Source organism: Cuculus canorus, chromosome 3 (assembly GCF_017976375.1).
Source record: "Cuculus canorus isolate bCucCan1 chromosome 3, bCucCan1.pri, whole genome shotgun sequence".
NCBI lineage: Eukaryota > Metazoa > Chordata > Aves > Cuculiformes > Cuculidae > Cuculus > Cuculus canorus.
Window position 1 is genome coordinate 67,187,502 of NC_071403.1, and position 19,744 is coordinate 67,207,245.

The following is a 19,744-nucleotide window of genomic DNA, read 5'->3' on the forward strand; positions in this document are numbered from 1 at the left end:
CAGCGAGGAAGGGCATCACTTCCCCCAGCAATGCGAGAGGAGAGCTCTGCAGAGGGCGAGGACTCAGTTATCCTTCACCCCACTCAAACCCCAGCGGTATCGATTGCAATGGAGCAGCTGGCAGCAATAACAACCGCACAAAGAGCATGGATCAGCTGCGCCATGGCCGGCACCCAGTGACTCCGGTCTCGGGGAGTGAAGCATCTGCCCTTGAGCTGCTGTACAAGTGCTGTCATTGTCAAGGAGAAGAGCAGCAGGATAGCTAATTAGCAAACTAGCAATTAGGCAGAACTTGGCTGTTGTGGAGCAAATCCCCCTCTCTCGCTTAGCTGCTTGGACGAGGCTCTGTCATACAATGGGGCATCCGAGCTCTGTCACGAGGTGGGCAACGTGGTGGGGACCAGTGTGGAACATGCTGCTAAGCATTGTGGTGCAAGGAGGATGGGTAGTGGCAGTGCGGCACATGCAATTCCTGCTGTTTGTATGTCTGCTCTGCTCCCAGGTACAAGGAGGAACCTCCGCAACGACCTGCTAGTAGCAGCCGATTCCATCACCAACACCATGTCCTCACTGGTGAAGGAGCTCCACTCAGGTAAGAGTTGATTTTTGTAGCTACCATTACTAAGAACTCCAGATCCGTTCCAAATGGATTCTGTCCCTGATGGTTAAGGCAGCGCTCTGTGAGTGCAAATTCCTGAGCAGACTCATCTGCTCCCACGCTCCTTCTCCTATCGATCCATGCCTGTACACAACACTAAGCTCTCCCAAAGGATCCTGCAGGCGTGTCCTGCACCGCTTGCTAGGCAAGAGAATGCCACTTCCCAGTCCCTCTCCTGGAAGTCAGAGCTCCTTAAAACCCGAGCCAGAGGTCAGACTTGGGAGAGAGTTTACCCAAACTATTGCCTGGTGGTGAGGATGCCTGAGCAGCCTCTGCAGTTAGATGCTGTAATCACAAACACAGAGTAAATGCAAGGCCAACTTCAACAAAGGATTAAACAGCAATGTGGAAAGAAGATAATTATTCCCTTTGTGCCTTTTTAACTGTGCAGTGGAGGTAAACACCCTGCTGGGGCTGGAGCAGCTTCTGCTGTCATCGAGGGGTGCATCCTCTGCTTCTTGAGCTTTGCTGGCGATGGAGGATAGGGTCCTTTAGGATTCCAGCAGCTTGGTGGGCTGCCTTCTCTTCTAAGGAAGAAGTAAAGCATTCTGCATTCCGGCTGAACCTCACGGTTCCTATTTCACCTCCCCCAGTCCCTCACTGTATCCGGTGGCTGCATCACATAATCCCCCCTATAAACTTATCAAGTTCCGTATTAAAACCTGTTTGGCTTTTTGTTCTCACTGCCCTTAAGGGAGAAGTCAGAGTTATAAACCAGGTTGATATTTTACTGCTGAGCAGTAAATCCACCCAGGCTAAACCCCATGTCTTAGCTGCAAAGTCAGCTATGAGTTAATAAAGTCTTTCGTATACAACAGCAGCATTGCTGGGGCCGTTGCAGCAGAGGACCCTCTGTTTCCTCAATAAATCACCATGCTCAGGACGCACAGCGCTCGTCCCTCTAGGCTGAAACCCGGTGAACAAACCCTCTGCCCAGACCAGATGTCTGCAGTAATTTCTTTTTCGCTTTTAATAGTAGAGCACATTTGCAGTAGTGAGGCTGAGCTCCGGGGTGACTGGTGATGGAGCTGGAATGTCGGCTAGACCTGCAGCTCTCGTGCCCTCCTCTGTGACCCCTGAGAGTCCAGCAAATGCCAACAGCCTGGGTTTGCACCACTGACAGCCCTGCAGGCTTGTCAAGCATCATGCAAAGCAGTTATGGCTCAGAAGGGAGTGAAAATGGAATTAATTAGAGTCTCCTACTTGAGGATACGGAGTTACTAAAGAAGGCTCCCTTGAAAGGATCTGAAATCATTTCATTTGTATAAATTAGGAAAAGCGTGAGTTATCCTCAGCTGATGAGAGGCAGTGGGATTTAACACATATTGTCCTGGAGGGAAGCTGTGAGCAGAGACACCTCCTCCAGCCCCTCGCTCATCCGATATAGCTGCAGGCTTTGTGTTCTGAGCAGTTTGTTAGACACTGGGGCGTGCACCACCCACGCCTCTATTTGCTGCTCTGCACCTTTGCACGAGCTCAGGAGACTGATTCCTTTGGACGGGAAACACTGTGCAGGGTTCCCTCTTCCTAGATGGGCTACCAGAGATGCTCTGGTTGTCTCCCCATCTGCCTTCTCCTGTGCCTATGGTCCCATGCTCCAGTGCCAATGGTCCTATGGTCCTGTGTTGCTGAGGGAACACAGGTAGCATTTTGACTCCAACTGAGCTCAAAAAGATACACATGGAGCAGTGGAAGAGGTGGCTCAGCCCCTGCCCTGAGATGCTGCCGAAGAGGAGACCAACTCAGCACCCAGAGTGGCTGCTGAGCTCCAGTCCCATCTCTTGTTATTAAAGATCCATTTGGTTTGCCTATCATCTTTATCCATGATCTGAATGAGGGGATCGAGTGCACCCTTAATAAGCTTGCAGATGACACTAAGCTGGACAGGAGCGTTGATCTGCTTGAGAGCAGGGAGGCTCTGCAGAGGGATCTGGACAGGCTGGATCCATGGGCCAAGGCCAGTGGTATGAGGTTCAACAAGGCTAAGTGCCGGGTCTTGCACGTGGGACACAACCCCATGCAGCGCTCCAGGAAAAGCTGCCCGACAGAGAAGGACCTGGGGGTGTTGGTTGACAGTGGCTGAACATGAGCCAAGTGGCCAAGAAGGCCAATGGCATCTTGGCCTGTATCAGAAACAGTGTGGCAAGCAGGAGGAAGGAAGTGATTGTGCCTCTGTACTTGGCATTGGTGAGGCCGCACCTCGAATCCTGGGTTCAGTGTTGGGCCCTTCACTCCAAGAAGGGCATTGAAGGGCTGGAGCGCAGCCAGAGAAGGGGTACGGAGCTGGGGTAGGATCTAGAGAACATGCCTTTGAGAGACGGCTGAGGGCCCTAGGGCTGTTTAATGTGGAGGAGGCTGAGGGAAGACCTGATCACTGTCTACAGCTGCCTGAAAGGAGGTTGTAGGCATGTGGGTGTTGGTCTCTTCTCCCAGTGACAGGTGGTAGGATGAGAGGAAAGGGCCTAGAGTTGCACCAGGACAGGTTCAGGTTAGACATCAGGAACAATTCCTTCACTGGAAGGGCTGTTGAGCACTGGCAGAGGCTGCCCAGGGCAGTGATGGAGTCCCCATCCCTGGAGGGGTTTAAAAGATGGGCAGATGAGGTGCTCAGGGATCTGGTTTATTAGTGGACAGGTACAGTTGGACTCAATGATCTCAAAGGTCTTTTCCAACCAAGTGATTCTATGATTCTGTGATTCTGATTGAGGGATCACCGGTACCATCACTGGGTAGGCAGAGCTGGTGTGACTCCCAAATGTCTCATCAGTCTCGCTGTCACAGCAACAAAGAGAACAAGTGTTTATTACATCCCCTTTGATCAGATCCATTCAGAATGCTTCAGTTTCTCCAATCGTACTATTTATTCCAGGGTTCTCTCACTTTCTGTGGTCTCGCAGCAGGTGGAGTAGGCAGGAGTGATATCACTGCTCATAACACCCATTACCTGTTTGCTTAGGTCTTGTTGAAAGGCTGTGCACAGAGATAGGAAGGAGCCACCATCTGCAGAAGAATGTGACCTCCTGCTCCCGCTCCCTGCTGCATAAATATGGGCCTGGCCGTAAATTCTCTTCAGCTTAACTGGAGTTGAATATCATAAACTGCCTGCTCGCAGACATGCGCCAAGCGCCCATCTCTGGGGGCACAGCCTGGCATCAGTTACGTGGCTTTGTCCCAGCACAAGCATTGGCATCATGAACGCCTTGGGTGGGAAAACTCCCAAGGAACAAGTGATAGGACAAGAAGAAATGCCCTGAAGTTGCACAAGATGAGGTTTAGATTGGATATTAGGAATAATTTCTTTGCAGAAAGGGGTGTTGATCACTGGCAGAGGCTGCCCAGGACAGTGGTGGAGTCCGCATCCCTGGAGTGTTTTAAAAGATGGGTAGATGCGATGCTTAGGGATCTGGTTTTGTAGTGGACAGGTACGGTTGGACTCAATCATCTCAAAGGTCTTTTCCAGCCAAATGATTCTATGAGTCTATAAACTGCAATGCCGTGAGGGACCCTCTGAGGTTTTTCCCCTCACCATAAACCATTTCAATTTTTTTTTCCTTAGGTTTGCCCTCAGCCTGAAAGTCCTGACCTCCTTCCCACTGTGTGTTTCGTGCAGTTCTTTGTTTCTTACAGTGCTAAAATAAGTGTGCATAAGGGACTTGGGTCCTAATTCTACCTGGGCCAGGTAGAGCTCTTCTGCACAATGTGGACACTGCTTCCAGCAGTCCCCTACACTCTCATCATCCCATCAGGATGGAGTGGAAGCTCTTCTCTTTTGCCACCACCAGAAATGAACAGGCACTGTGCTGTAGGAAGAAGGATGATGCTTCCATCCAGGTTCACCTTGGCAGCCTGAGCCCCACCTTGTCCTTGCCCTCCAGTGACAGCTGTTCCTGAAAAGCCAGTTCTTCCTTGCCCCAGAAGAGTTCCCCAACCATCTATTCTCTCATCTCCTTGTCTCATGTGTGCTTCTTTTCTTTTTTCTTTTGAAGCCGAGGAAGAAGATGAAGAGGAAACAGAAAAGCTGCAGAATGGAAAGGACCGAGGTAGGGGGACAAGTTGTGGCTTCTGAGCTGTAGAGCATTTTCTGTCCTGCTCCTCTGCAGGAGCCTAGTTTGTTATCTCCATGCGGAGCCCCAGGAGAGGGTTCTGAGCGCAGACGGCCCTGGGTGGAAGCAGCCCGCGTTGCTGCTGCTGCTCTTACACTACTGACAGACACCATACAGGTTTATCTGTCTGCTGTGGCCATTGCCATGCTGCGAGGTTGCTCTTCCCAACATCTGCCATGGCTTGAGGGGCCTACAGGAAAGCTGGGGAGGGGCTCTTGATCAGTAGTGCAAGGATAGGATGTGGGGGGAAGAGCTTTAGGCTGAAAGAGGGGAGATTGAGATGAGATCTTAGGGAGAAATGTTTCTGTATGTGGGTGGTGGGACCCTGGCCCAGGTTGCCCAGGGAAGATGGCTGCCCTGTCCCTGGAGGTATTGAAGGCCAGGCTGGATGGGGCTTGGAGCAACCTGATCCAGTGGGAGGTGTCCCTGCCCACAGCAGGGGAGTTGGAACTGCATGGGCTTTGAGGTTCCTTCCAACTCGAACCATTCCGTGATTCTGTGACGTCATGGCCAGGGTTTCTTCAGTGTGTGTATTCAGCTTTGGGGAATGCTTTTCTTTCAGCAAAGTTCATGCACACATCTTTGCAATGTGTAAGCAGAGGAGGAGTTGCTTTGAGCACGGTGAGAAACACAGTTCAGATGAATACGTTTGAAATAAACAAAGCGTGGGCCGGTGACGAGCGAAGATCCCAGCAGTGGGACCGTCATCTGCCTCCCGTGACCTTGGCTGGATGAATGGCTCTGCTGATGGTAATCCCACGTAGGCAGCTCCATCGTCTGAGTGGGGTTTCGCAGGAGCTCTCTTTCATCTCTGCTACCCTGGGACTGCAGAGCAAGATGTTAATCCTCCACAGACCACATCTTCCTTCTGTGTGAGTGCACCCATGACATGCGCTAGTAGAGTTATTCCGGTGCTGGAAGTGATCAGCACAGGCGGGAGCACAGCCCTGATACTTGCAAACAACTGTGCACCCTACAGCTGAGTTGGAGGGGTCTGGAGGAGATCCATTCCTTGTGTCATGCTCCACCAGCACCTCTAGACCATCCTTGGGAAGAGACCTTGCTCATGTGTCCCTTGACTTCTGCTTTCTGTATTTTAAACCAAAGTGCGAGAAGCAGCCTCAAGCAGGTTTGAATCAACTCAAGCTTTTTTGAGCCAAACCCAGTTCCAGCATCGACAAACTGGAACCTTTTATCCTTGTTTTGTTGCATGCACGTTTTTCTTCTGGCTAAGCTGTGCTGAGGCTCACATTTCTCCCCACAAGAGCTCACGTTCCGGAGTTTTCCTGTCCAGCAAGTTCTACAAAGGCTTCAGGTGTTTGGAAACGCTTCCGGATGGGTTGTCCATCACTGTGAGACATGATGAGTTTGTATGAATTGCATCAGTGTCAGACATTGTAGGTTTGTAGGAAGAAGTGCAATGAGCTTGATTTTGGCTAAAACGGGAGTTTTTAAAGTGGAATCGCCTTGGCTGTAAATCACAGGGCTCTTTTTACTCTGGAACATTCCTCGGCAGTGAAATATTTCAGATGCTTAGCAGATGACCCTTCGGCTTTGTTCCAAATGTGCATGGGAATTAGGGAAAGTGGGATTTGGAAGAGCTGAAGTACGGTGTATGGTAGCGGAGACGTAATAAGATGAATTCAGCTCTGTTAGTCATTGCAGCATCGGGGGGAGAGAACGGGGGATGGAGAGGTGTAACCAAAAGCAGAAATTGGTCCAAAAGCCTTTGTGTGGAATGTAAATAACATTCCTGCCTGAGAGTAAGTGATTCCCTAATGCCACGGAGTTAGGGAGATAGAAATCTGGCAGGGAAAGCAAGGAGTGATTGATATAGAAACTGCAGTCCTCCTGTGGTATGTGTCCTCCTGGGAGCACCATAGAGATGCTGGGAGCTCCTCCAGACCCCAGAGCACATGTGGTGATGAGGAGTCCACCACTGCATTTTGTTTGGGTTATGTCGAGGATGGGCATTACAGCCCTGATGCCACTGCTTATTCTTTGCCTGATGTTACCTAAAGGGATGCGTGGCTGGGATGCCCAATGCTTGGAGCTCCTCCAGACCCCAAAGCACGTGTGGCGATGGGAGAGTCCACCTCTGGACTTCGGGCGTTACCGCCGTGATGCAAGTGCCTAATGCCCAGTGTTACCTGTAGGGACTCATGACTGGGACACTGCGGCACGCAAGGTCTCACAAATGCTGTACACACACTGAGCTCCACCTAGCCAGGCTTTGTTATAGAATCACAGAACTATTAAGGTTGGAAAAGCCCTCTCGGCTCATCCAGTCCAACCATCAGGCCAACCCCACTGTGCCAAATAAATCATATCCCCGAGTGCCACGGCTCACAGTTTTTTAAACCCTCCAGGAATGGAGACTCCACCGCTGCCTTGGGCAGACTCTGCCAGAGCTTCACCACTCTGTAGTGAAGAAATGGTTCCCGATATCCAATCTTAACCTCCCCCGACACAACTTGAGGCCATATTCTTTGCATAGCGACTGCCTGTGCATCCCCATCCCAGCAAAGCTCTCCTTGGCTGCAGTGTCAGCCCGTTGCTTCCTCCCATCCTCAACGGACAAGAAGAAAAATGACTTGCAGCTTGTGTATTCCCCAGCTTCTGCACCAGCGCAGAGGAGGGAGAGGCTGGTCCTCGTGGGGCTACTGCGGCGTTTGTGTTTCCTAGGGACAGCATCGCCCTGGGGCTTCCTCACAAGTTTCTTCACCAAGTTATTTCGTATTTCTGTGTCCCAATTAATCAACCTCAGAGCTCACTTCCCTGCTGGAGAAGCTTATGTTTGTACGCTTGATATAGCAGCAGCGCTGTACGGCATCAAGGATGAAATCATTCGGGAAGTCTCCAAGTTGGCTGCATCTTCTGTGGTTAGGATTACAAATTAAGCAGCTTCTCCAGAGAAGACGTCTATGCAGTCTGCCAGGCACAGAAGAGCACAGTTGGGAGCTGGCAAAGCTATGTCCATCCAGCCGTGTTAGACATCAGCCCATGGCGGTTCACCCAGCATCAGCGCTGTCTTTGTGTTACCCCTTCTTGAAGCCTGGTGTTGCATAACCATCCGTCGCGCGTGTGCTGGGTGTTACTGCAGGTTGGATGCCTGCTTGGACAGGGCTGTCCCACAGTCGCTGTTTGACGTGGTCTGGCTGCCTCTCTCCAAGAACCCATGACAACATTGCCTGGAACGAGGCTTCTTATGAACAGGTCCGGCCATTTGGATTTTGTAACCCCAGACTGCTCAAAAAGGGATTAAAGAGCTGTGAACAGCGCTCTCGGACTGCTAGGAGAAAGAGCGTGGATTGCAGCCCATGAAAACTGTTAGAAAAAAATATCAAATTTGAAATCAAAGCTGCAGCACCTCCCGTACAAGGACAAGCTGGGGGAGTTGGGGGTTTTCAGCCTGGAGAAGAGAAGATCCAAGGAGACCTTAGAGCAGCCTCCAGTACTGAAAAGGGCTCCGGGAGAGCTGGGGAGGGGCTCTTGATCAGGGAGTGCAGGGATAGGATGAGAGGGAAGGGTTTTCTGCTGAAAGAGGGGAGATTGAGATGAGATCTTAGGAAGAAATGTTTTCCTGTGAGGGTGGTGAGGCCCTGGCCCAGGTTGCCCAGAGAAGTGGTGGCTGCCCCATCCCTGGAGGTGTTCAGGGCCAGGCTGGATGGGACTTGGATCAACCTGATCCAGTGGGAGGTGTCCCTGCCCATGGCAGGGGAGTGGAACTGGATGGGCTTTGAGGTCCCTTCCAACATAAACCATTCTGTGATTCTGTAGTTCTATTCTTTTTCATTTTATATCAAATAAAACTCCCTACTTCCTAACCATGCCTTTTGCTGTGTTGCAGGTTAGCTGGACACCCGAGGGTTGTACAGAAATTCAGGTAAGCATTGATATCTCTTTGTAATTCCCATATCCAGCACCACCGCTCCGTAGGCACTGTTGCAATGCATAGGGCAACGTCCCTGGTCACCCCTTGCCCATTATCATAGAAACATAGAATGGTTTGGGAAGGAAGAGACCTTAAAGCCCATCCAGTTCCAAACTTCTGCGATGGACAGGGACACTTCCCACTGGATTAGGCAGCTCAAAGTCTTTCTCTCTTATTTCTGTGCAAGGAAGTTACCTTGCCTTCCCATTGCTCCACAACCATTCAAAAGAATGTTGAGTTCTTTGTTGCCAAGTCCCAGTTTTGCTCCTGCTGCCGACAGTGGGAGAATGTCATCGACTTCAGTGAAACCATCTTGTGATAACCAGATCAGCAAGACCAGTGATAACTGGAGTTATCTCTTATTTTATGAGTATTGGTTCCATACTGGGAGGCCTCAGCCAGGAAACAGGACCCTATTGTGATGGGCACTATCCAGAGGTACTAAAAATACCATCTCTACCCTCAAAGAGACTGCGCTTTAAGTTATAATAAGGCACAACAGATGGATGGACAAACAGGTGGTTGGAGAGCCCGAGATAGCGGTAAGGGACAAAGCCGGAGCCCTGCGGTGACGATGCCTCCGGAGGATCTGAATAAGATCCATATCACTCCTGAGCTGAAAAGCTTGTAGGCGGGCACCCGATCGGGTTTCCCTTACACTCATAGCCACAATGCCCGTCTTTCACCATTCCCAGTGGGAAGAAAGAGGGTTCTTCTGGCAGGAAAACTTCCCTACATAGTTAGCAAGCAAGGGATGGGGACTGGCATGGTAGGCGACCTCCTTTCCGTGACCTGTTCCTTTACACCGCAGGTGGGTTAGACGTAGGACCCAAACAGGAGACACTCTTTTCTCTTTAACTGCCCATTTCAGCCCCAGCCCACAATGGTTGTGGGCCGGATGAACGAGCCAGGATGGATCTGAAACACAGTTTTGCATGATAAAAACGCTCACGGTTGTGCTCTGAAGGTAACGTGCAAAGGAGAAGAAAGGGGCTGTGCCCTTTCTGCCTCCCTGCCTTTTTAGTGCTGGATAGAGATAACCCGAAAGTGGTCTGGGAGTTGTTCTGATGGGTTTTACATTAGAAATTCAAGTCCTGCCGCATCTGGGAAACAATCAGGTAACTCAAGAAGGAGTGAAATTGCACCATTAAAGAGAGGGAGCTGTTTATACTGGCTCTATGTGGCTTTTTCTTCATGTCCCTTTAACTCTACTGGCTTTGGGGAAAAGGATGGCTCTGGCACTGGCCACCCCTTAGCCACAGAGATGGAGATGAGGAGCTCCTTGTTCTCTGAAGAGCCCAGCAGTGCCTCCAGCAAAGCAAGGACTGGCTCCAAATTAAGAGACCACTGGAAAAAATGAGAGAGAAAACTACTTTCAGGTTTCTTTATCTTCCTGAAAGAATGAAAAAGGGCATGTCAACATGAGCCAGCAGTGGCTGAGGTGGCCAAGTGGGCCAACAGCATCCTGGCTTGGAGCAGCCATGGTGTGGCCGGCAGAAGTAGGGAAGGGATCATCCCCCTACACTCGGTGCTGGTGAGGCTGCACCTCAAATCCTCCATTCAGTTCTGGGCCCCTCACTCTAAGAAAGACCTCGAGGGGCTGGAGCACGTCCAGAGAAGGGGAATGGGGCTGGGGAAGGGTCTGGAGCCCAGGGGTTCTGGGAGCGGCTGAGGGCCCTGGGGCTGTTTAGCCTGGAGAAGGGGAGGCTGAGGGAGACCTCATCGCTCTCTGCAGCTCCCAGAAAGGAGGTTGGAGCCAGGTGACTGTCAGTCTCTTCTCCCAAGGAACAAGGGATAGGATGAGAGGAAATGGCCTCAAGTTGTGCCAGGGGAGGTTTAGATTGGATATTGGGAACAATTTCTTTCCTGGAAGAGTGGTGAAGCCCTGGCAGAGGCTGCCCATGGCAGTGGTGGAGTCCCCATCCCTGAAGGGGTTCTAACATCATGTGGCTGTAGGGGACATGGTTCAGTTGCCATGGTGGGGTTGAGGTCATGGTTGGACTGGATGAACTTTTCCAGCCTTAATGAGTCCATGATTCTATGTTGGTGAAAGAAAACAATCTGTTAAACTGGTGTTTCTTCTTCAAGTTCCTTGCATTCCTTTCATGGTGCTTAGGACCTATGATTGGTCCTCCCGAACCTTCCTGATGGCAGAGGCAGGCCAAGCCAAACCAGTGGCTGCAGCTGTCCTTCGGCTCTGGTTCCCTGCTGATGATGGAGTAGGCCGGGATGGGCAGCATTGTCAGACTTTTCCATTAGCAGAGCTTGGCTCTTTGGGGGAAAATTCCCAGCACTAACCTCACCTTGGCTTGCAAAGTCAAGTATGTCAGTTCATGGGCCCTTGCTTGCAGGACCTCAGGACCTGCACCCGGTGTCCTGGTGTCATTGACTCAGGAGCTCTGGTTTTCTCTGTTTCCCAGGTTGTCTGTGGTCCAAGATGAGGAGCTCTGGGCTCAGCAGGACACTTGATGGTCATGGTGGGTGCTGCACATTTGGTCCACTCAGAGCTTGCTGAAGGTGGCCCCAGCAATGCGCAGCTCCAACCAGAAGGTTCAGGAGGTCGGAGCAGAGGAGCTTGGCTCTTGCTCTGCCACCTTAGAATCATCATAGAATCACAGAATGGTTTGGGTTGGAAGGGGCCTTAAAGCCCATCCAGTTCCAATCCCCTGCCATGGGCAGGGATACCTCCCACTGCATCAGGTTGCTCCAAGCCCCATCCAGCCTGGCCTTGAACACCTCCAGGGATGGAGCAACCACCACCTCTCTGGGCAACCTGGGCCAGGGCCTCCCCACCCTCACAGGAAAACATTTCTTCCTAAGTTCTCATCTCAATCTCCCCTCTTCCAGTTTCAAACGTTCCCCCTCATCCTGTCCCTGCACTCCCTGTCACTACACTCCACATTGTGCAGGAGCCAATCTCCCAGCCCATGCAGGTTGAGGCTGGAGCTGGCAATGCTGATGGCACGTTGTGTCTTTCCGCTGACACAGGCATGGAGGGTTACACTTACGACCGAGAGACGTCTCCCATCCTTTGGAAGAGGCACGTTTCAGCTGACACATTCACCATCGTGCAACTGTGACCGATCTCAACCACCTGCTGAAGAAAGCGGCTTTCTCCAATCCACCTGAAGGGTTTTCCCCGTGGGCATTTGCCTCTTAGGTCATTGCATGTCCTGTTTTCCTCCATGCGTTTACTAATGATAATCAGACAATGCCGCATCGAACTAAGCAATGAATGGGAGGTTTACAAAGCAAACGCAAAAGGAAAGCGAATGCTCCCTGCTCCTGCTAAGTGTACGGATTGTTTCTGATTGCCTCCCAAACGGCGTCGTCACATGCTGATTATCGCCTCTTGCCTTCTGCCCCTCGGTATGCATGAAAAACATGGGAGTAGAACCTCCAGGGTCCTCTCCAAGGGGATTCTGCCTTTGAGAACCCCACCTTCTCCAAACACTGCTGCCTGTCGGTGTCTGGTTGCCATCGCGTGTGATGTCACGGGTCGTGCTGGGAGTAAGGACAGGGCAATGAGCCACCAGCATTCCCAGCATTCCCAGCTCAGCTTCTCCTCAGACTGTTAAAAAATCTCCTTTTGCAAGCAGGAAATTCAGGGAGGAGCATTGCAAGGCTTGGGTTGGTGTCTCTGCCTTCACTGTCAGGGGTCAGGTTCAGTTTTGTTTAAGAGGAAGAACCGAGTTGCGTTGTCCCAGCTTGGCCGCTCCCCAGTTAAATACTCACTGGGATCTACTTCCATAGCTACTTAGAAAACATCATTATCAGTTCCAATCACTTCTGATTTGGTTTTTCTTTCCCTTGGCGCTTGGGAAGGTTATTTTTAGTGGAAGAAGCCAAGGGCCCTAATGCAACTATAAATATTTATCAGGGGTGATGAATGGAAGGGATTGATAGACCCTGAAACCAGCCCTCAGCTTTTCTTCCCATCTCAGCTGATATGCAGCCACAGTTCTTAGCGAAAAGAGCTCGTTGGGTACCTACAGCCCTCGAGGAGAGAGAAAATAAACACGCATGGTGGCCACAGGTTCAGTTGAGTATAAATATTGTGAATGAGCTGTCAGGAAGGGAAGGGAAGTGATGATAACCTGGTGCGGCGTGGCAGCCTCACTGCCAAAGGGAGTGCGCTCTCGGAGACCGGGCAGGCTTCGTCTGCATTTGCAGCTGAATTTGCTGAATTGGGACCTGCAGCGGCTTTGGCTGCAGCTCCGGGCGGGTTCAAGCACTGAAAATAGGGATGTTTTGCTGATGGTTGTGCTCAGGGAGCAGCTGGAGTGGTGAAGGTTGTTGCAGCCAGACGTAGTAGGGCTGCACAGGCATCGGGGCCTTCCTCCTCCTGCCCAGCAGTGTGAGCAGCTGGAGAGTTTGCATTGCTCTGATGGGATCTCCCAGTACCTTGTGAGGGTGAGTGCCTGGGCATTCCCAGCCGAAGCTGTTGGTCTGTCATCGGAGCCGCAGGCATCCTCCAGGGACTGGATATCTGAGTGCCAGAGGTGGGGGCTGTGCGTGGGGCAGCACAGGGCAGCGATGGGAGAGCCCCTGGCAGGTGCGGGTTGCTGGAGTGGAAGCCGTTGCCTCCTTGAAGATGCCACGGTATGGAAGGGGAAGGAAGGGTTGACTACCCACATCCTGTGACCATCAGGGAAGTGTGTTACACATGGAACCTGGATCGCAGGGGAGCACCACAGTTGCTGGGTTTTTTCCAGTTCTTACTCACCCTTCTCGCTTTTGCTACCATGACTGCCAGAAGGCAAAGCCACCTCAGCCACGAGTGTTCCTCTGGGCTTGTGGTCCAGGAGGAGCTGGAGAGGCACAGGTGACACCACCAGGACCTGCCACCACTGCCCCAGCTGGTCAGGCACTCTGAAGGGAGACCTTGAGAATCGCCCCGGGTCAGGGCTCTTGCAGCCATCACCTCCAAAGCTCGAGTAGGAGAGGAGGGTGCTGATGCCTTTCCTCCCTGGTCCCAGGAACGATGACATCTGAGCTTTGTTCGGAAAAGCTGATGGGATCAGCATGGTTTTGTACAGATGCAGCCAGTTTACGGTCGGTGTCCGTTCAATGCGACCCTGCGGCTGTGGCTCTGCATTCCCTCACCCCCAGGGCTGTTTTTCAGCCAGGAGAGCGGTTTAGCAGATGCTTTGTATTATTGCAAGGCTGGGACTGCAGGTTGGAGCCGGCTGCTGCTGGGAGGACAGTGTTTGCCCAGGAAGTTGCTTCCAGAGTGGGAGAAATCATCGTGTGTGTCTCCCCTGAAGCAGAAGGTCCTGGAAAGGCTGAAGTCCTGCAGTCACAGCTCTGATAATGTGCACCCTGCAACCAGCAAGAGCATCCAGGCACTGGGAGCGATGGAGAGCAGGGAGCTAGTGAATGGATCCGGGCTGCTTGCATGCGTAGGGTCACCGAGGCAGGAGCTTAATTGCACGTGTCCTCGTAACGTTGCTGCTGCTAGCTTCGCTCTGCCATCGGTGCAGTGATGGGAGTTACACCGCAGGGTCCCCCAGCCTTCCCCATGTAGTGACGCTGAGGAGAGCATGGTTCGCTGGCTAGGCAGTGTGGGCAGGCTGTCGTGACATGCCCCTGAGGGTCTCAGAGGTCCTAGGTCACCAAGGGTCTCATTCAGGAGGTCACCATGGTCCCCAGACCTTGTGGGGAAGCCCAGCATCCAGCACACCAGTGCAGACTGTCTGGCTACCCTGGGGTCTGCCCTCACCACACTGCTGCCCCAGGCACAGGTCTGGCACCAGTGTGGGCTCACAGGAGGGCGTGGACTGGTCCAGCAGAGCCTGGGAAGCACCGGAACAGGCACAGGTACTGACATCCAAGCTCGGCTGTGGCCATTGAGGATGTTGCTGTGCCAGGATGCCTGGGATCTTTCTGAACCCCAGTGATGCTGACATCTCCTCCAGTAGTGATGTACTGGAATGTTGTGTGGGGGGAAACCACCTGGCACCTCAGCTTGCTTACGGTCAACTGTAAAACCTGCTTATGGACTCATGTTTGCCTTTGGAATACTCGCCTTAAACCCCCCAGAGGAATGGTTCATGATGGGATGTAACTCATGTCTCTAGGCTGTGTCCGGGTCCAATGTGACTGGAGTTTGGGGGTTCCCAAGCTACCGTGCCAGAGGCACTGGCTGCCTGTCTGAATCCTTGCTCAGTGCCTAGGATGCAAGGGGGATCGGCTCTGCGCAACCGGAGAGCTCCTGGGGTCAGAGCCAGGGCTGTGCGTGTGTGGGTGTGCATGCATGTGCGTGGGCACTGCTGGCAGTGTCGCGTGCCTGTGCTGCGCTCAGGAGACCCATTGGATCCAGGCTTCCCTGCTGGTGCCTCCCTGCCCATCTCTTCTGCCCACCGCCTGCCCGCATCCCCGAGCCTGCCAGTAAAGGATAAATAACCACGGATACGGTTCGTTTCTTTCAAAACTGGGGGTTCTTTATGCAGCTAGGGGGTCACTTGGTCGGGACCCCAAAATGGGAGTCACCAGAAAGGGCAGGGCCAGATCCAGAGCCTGATGGACGGCAGGGCATGGTGCTGTCGGAGCCAGGCAGTGGGCAGGGGCTGCAGTGTCGGGCATCACTGCCAAGTCTGGGGGTCGGTGCATTGAGACAGGCATAGGGAGTAGCTGCTGCGTGCTCTGCGGTGACATCGGCCCTGTCTGTGCAATAAATCCCTCGCCAACGCTGCCCAAACCCCTGACATCGCCCCGGCAGCCTGCAAAACTGCCTTTGGGTCGCCTGTGCTTTCCTGGGGGGCTGTCCCCCTCCCAAGGGATGCCCGATGCCCTGTACAGACCCACTGCAGCATAGCTACAGCTGCTGGAATTAAGTCTCTTCTCAATTACCACTTGGGCTGAGCAGGGGCTGGGGCAGGGGCTGGGGCTCCTGGCACCTTCTCCTGCCGGTAGCACACATCGAATTTGGATCGCAGTGAACCTTTGCCATTTCCCTAGGGCCAAACCTGCCTGAACAAGAAATCAAAATTCCGCCTGGAAACATTTATCTGTGGATAGAGCCATGTCCTCGCGTTGGCAGCCCTGGCTGGTGACTTGGTGCTGGGGGGGTTGATGCCAGAAAAGGGAAAACCCCAGTTTCATGAGGCAGGGAACAGTGTTCCTAAGGCAGGGAACAGGGCCAAGGTGCACTGCGGAGATTCCCAGCCCAGCTGTTCTGTGGGTGATGTGCACAAGGGACACAGCAGCTACAGCCGCCCTTGGCACAGGTGGAGGCTCCTGGGCTCCCCAGATCCTGGCCATGCCCACCCAAACAGGGCATCCCCAGCAGTTGAAGGGCGAGGACCACACCAAGCCTTCACACCGTTCCCTGTATCCAGCACCAGGCAAACGCAGCAGGCATGGGAGGTGCGGGAGCGGTTGTCAAACCCGCGCTGGAGCCAATGCTGTAAGCGTGGGGAATGTCTCCAAAAGAAACCTGTGAACTGGAAGCCATGTTCTGTCATCTGCCAAACACTGAATAAATTCATCTCGTCCCTACGGGGTCTCTTGTGCCTCTGGTGTGTCAAAAAAAGGCAGCAATGTTCATGAAAACGCAGAACAAAAATGGTGTTTAATAGGAACCGACTGCTCCCAAGCAGCGGGAGCGCAGCTGCCAGTGCTTTGCCGTGGTCGGAGCAGCAGATTTCCCGCATTGGTCACGGCTGCAGGTTGCTGGGAGCAGACAGAGCCGCCTGTGTTCGGAGCCGTGGTGCCATCGGCTGCTCCCGCCCTGCCAGATGTTTCCCTCGCTGCAAACCCTGCACATCTGGCAGCGGCTGAAATAGTCAGGGCTTGGAGGGTGGGCAGGCACTGAGGTGGGAGCATCTGTGCTAGAGCCTCCGTCCCTTCCTAATGCAGGGATGAAAACCAGACAGGCATGTCCAGCTCCCACTGCTGGACCCAGCAGCAAAGCATCGTGCCCACACCCAGCCCCTCCTGCATCCAATCCCGAGGGATCCCCCCGTTCCCACCATCCCTGCAAAACCACCGGCCGCGTCCAGACTCCGCTAGCAGAGAAGAAACCTAAGCCCCAGGAATCCACGGCTTCATGGATGCAGATGAATCCCCTCTGCTTCCCGGCCCCGATTTGGCACGGCGCTGCCCGTTTGTGGTAGGGATTAGGTGCCTTGGTGGGAAAGAACCGAACTCTTTCCAGAGTTGGGGGTTGCGATGGCTGCTGAGGCTGGGGTGGCTTCGTGCTCCTCTCAGCCCACAGCCAGACTAGAGCAGGAGTGGGAAACCCCCAGAGAGCCCACCGTGGCTGCACAGGGCATGGGCTGAGCCCCACTGCATGCCCAGCTCTGCCGCACCGGCACACAACCGGGCTCTGCCTGTCCTCAATTCAGGAATCGTCCCTGGCACTGGTCCTGCCCGGCCGTGGCCGTGACCTCCCTGGACCATGCCAGGTTGTGGCATCAACCGCCTGCCATGGAGAAATGGCTTTTGTGGGAGAGGGGGTGGCATGGGTGTTACTTGTGCTGCTGGGCTCTGCTCCCCATCCCGCATTCCCAAGGTACCTCTGCTGCCCAACCCTGAAGGTGTTCCAAGGCCAGGTTGTATGGGCCCTTGGGCAGCCTGATTTAGTTGGAGGTGTCCCTGCCCATGGCAGGGGGATTGGAACTGGACGGACTTTAAGGTCCCTTCCAACACAAACTATTCTACGATTCTATGTTTCCACATCCCCTAGACAAGCATGTGCCCCTGCAGGTCCAGGACCAGTCCCACCCAAGCAGCACCCTGTCGCTGCCTGCCCTCCTGGGCACCCACAGCCCACACCCGCAGTCCCCCATCATTGTGTCCATCACCAGACAGCTCCCACACTCCCAGCCCATCACCTCCTGCTTGTGGGGACCAGCCTCAGTGCCAGGAGACCCCTACCCAGGGACCCCTCGCTGCCTGGCTGAGCCCTGCCTGCACCGCGCTGCCCGTGGGCACCAGGAGCTGAAGCCAAGGACGTGGCACAAGGGCGGCGTCAGCCCCTGCTCACCCACGCATGTGCGTGTACTCTGTGTGTGTGCACGCTGCTCATGTGCTGCCTGCATGGCTGCACAACTCGTGTGTGTGTGCACTCACATGCTATGTCTGCGTGCTGCCCCACACGCTGCCTGCACGCTTGCACCCACCTGTGAGTGCGTGTGTGTGCACTCTCACGCGCCGCACATTCTGCCCTGCACATTGCCTGCACGGCTGCATGCATCCACGTGTGTGTGCACACTCATGCACCATGTGCTTACTGCCTGCCTGCGCACCCGTGCCCGTGTGCACACACCACGGCTCCATCCATGTTCCCCCATGCTTTCAAGTGGGTGCACATTCACACTGTGCCCTCGCGTGTGCGCACACCCACACCCCCGTGGGCCTGCAGGAGCATCTACACGGGCACAGCTGTGTGTGCCTGCATGTGTGTGTGTGTGTGCACAAGCACAGGCATGCGTGTAAACAAACATGCAGATGCATGTGTACAGCACACGCACAGAACACCCTGCTCAGTGCTGTCCGCCCCCCGTGTCCCCGTAGTTGCCCCATCCTGCAGCCATCGCTTGGGGACATCCAGCCGCTGCCGGTGCCTCCCTACTGCGCCCAGCAGCCGCCTCAGCACCGGGCAGGAGGGCGCGTGGTCCCACCCAGGCACAGCCCCAGCACCACCCTGAGCATCCCCAGTGCCCTGTGCTCCTTTGCGAGGGGACTGTGGGTGCCGTGTGGTGCCTGGGTTCCGTGCCTAGGGACTGTGCATGGATGTGGGTGCTGTGTGTGGATGCTGTGCGTGGATGTGAGTGCTGTGCCGAGGGGCTGAGGGTGCTGTGTGTGGGTCTGGGAGGTGTGTGGGTCTGGATGATGTGCATGGCTGTGGGTGTGGGTGCTGTGCCAAGGAGATGTGGCTGCTGTGTGTGGATGTGGGTCCTGGGTGTGGATGCTGTGTGTGGATATGGGTGCTGTGCATGGGTGCTGGGGAGGATTGGGAGCTGGATGAGGGTGCTCTGTGTGTGTGGATGTGGGTGCCGAGGGGACATGGGATGAGGGAATTGTGTCTTCCACTCGCCTACAAGCCATTGGGGTGACCATGTCCTCCCACCCCTGCCAAAGTCCTCCTCCTCCCTCCCTGCATTCCCTCCACCTCACCCCAGCCACAGTTTATGGGGAGGAAGGGGAGCGCCCAGCGTGTTTATCGGTGGGTGATCATAGGGCAAACACCACACGGGGGGTGGGACAAGGAGGGTGTGGCCGCGGGTGCCAAGGAACCATGCGTGGTGCCTGTCCCGCAGGTCCTGGGGGTCGCAGTCCCCTCTGCACCCGGCTGTGGCTCACGGGTGTGCCCAGCTGCCTGGCACACGCCTGCCCTGCACACACGCAGCCCTACGTGACACACACCATGTCCTGCGGGGACAGACCACCTCCATGTGTTCCCAGTGCCACCAGTGCTCCCACAGCCCCTTCCAGCATCCTTGGAATCCCCCTGGCCATGTTGGCATCACACTTGCATCCCTTAGAGTCCCTCTGGACATAGTGGCATCACGCCTGTGTCCCATGGGGTCCCTCTGCCCATGGTGGCATCACACCAGCCCAGCACAGCCCAGCACACACCAGCACAGCCCAGCACACACCGGCCCGTCATGCTGCGCAGCTGCCCTGCACGTGACACGTTCTCCCTCGTGCCAGTGCCCGATCAGCTGCTGCTCCCAAACTGACTGACCATGTGTCACCGGCTTAATTTGGTGCCCGCCCTCTCAGCAAGATTAATTAAGCCAATCCTGCGCTGGAGATCCCAGTGGGAGCTGCCTTCCAAAGCAGCACCAGTCACCAGGATCTGTGTCGCAGTGCGATGGGCTGTGTGGCTGTTGGGAACTGGTGACTCCCACCTCCATCAGGGGCTGCGGATCAACAGCATCCTGGCTTGGATCAGCCATGGGGTGGCCAGCAGGAGCAGGGAAGGGATCGTCCCCCTGCATTCAGCACTGAGGAGGCCACACCTCAAATCCTGGGTTCAGTTTTGGGCCTCTCACTCCAAGAGAGACTTTGAGGGGCTGGAGCACGTCCGGAGAGGGGGAA

The 19,744-nt window shown here is 54.2% G+C and overlaps 1 protein-coding gene across 11 annotated transcripts in view; it reads left to right on the plus strand.

Moving 5' to 3' along the window:
- The window catches only part of DTNB (dystrobrevin beta), a 161,548-nt gene extending 145,364 nt beyond the window's left edge, over positions 1–16,184 (plus strand). For 8 of the 11 annotated variants that reach the window (XM_054061649.1, XM_054061652.1, XM_054061651.1 and 5 more), the window contains 3 exons: positions 503–592; positions 4,645–4,698; positions 11,684–16,184. In XM_054061649.1, the coding sequence (XP_053917624.1) occupies positions 503–592; positions 4,645–4,698; positions 11,684–11,775 (236 nt within the window). In that variant the 3' untranslated portion in view covers positions 11,776–16,184. The other 3 variants (XR_008449026.1, XM_054061653.1, XM_054061654.1) reach the window with 3 other exon arrangements.
- The last annotated feature ends 3,560 nt before the right edge of the window (positions 16,185–19,744 follow it).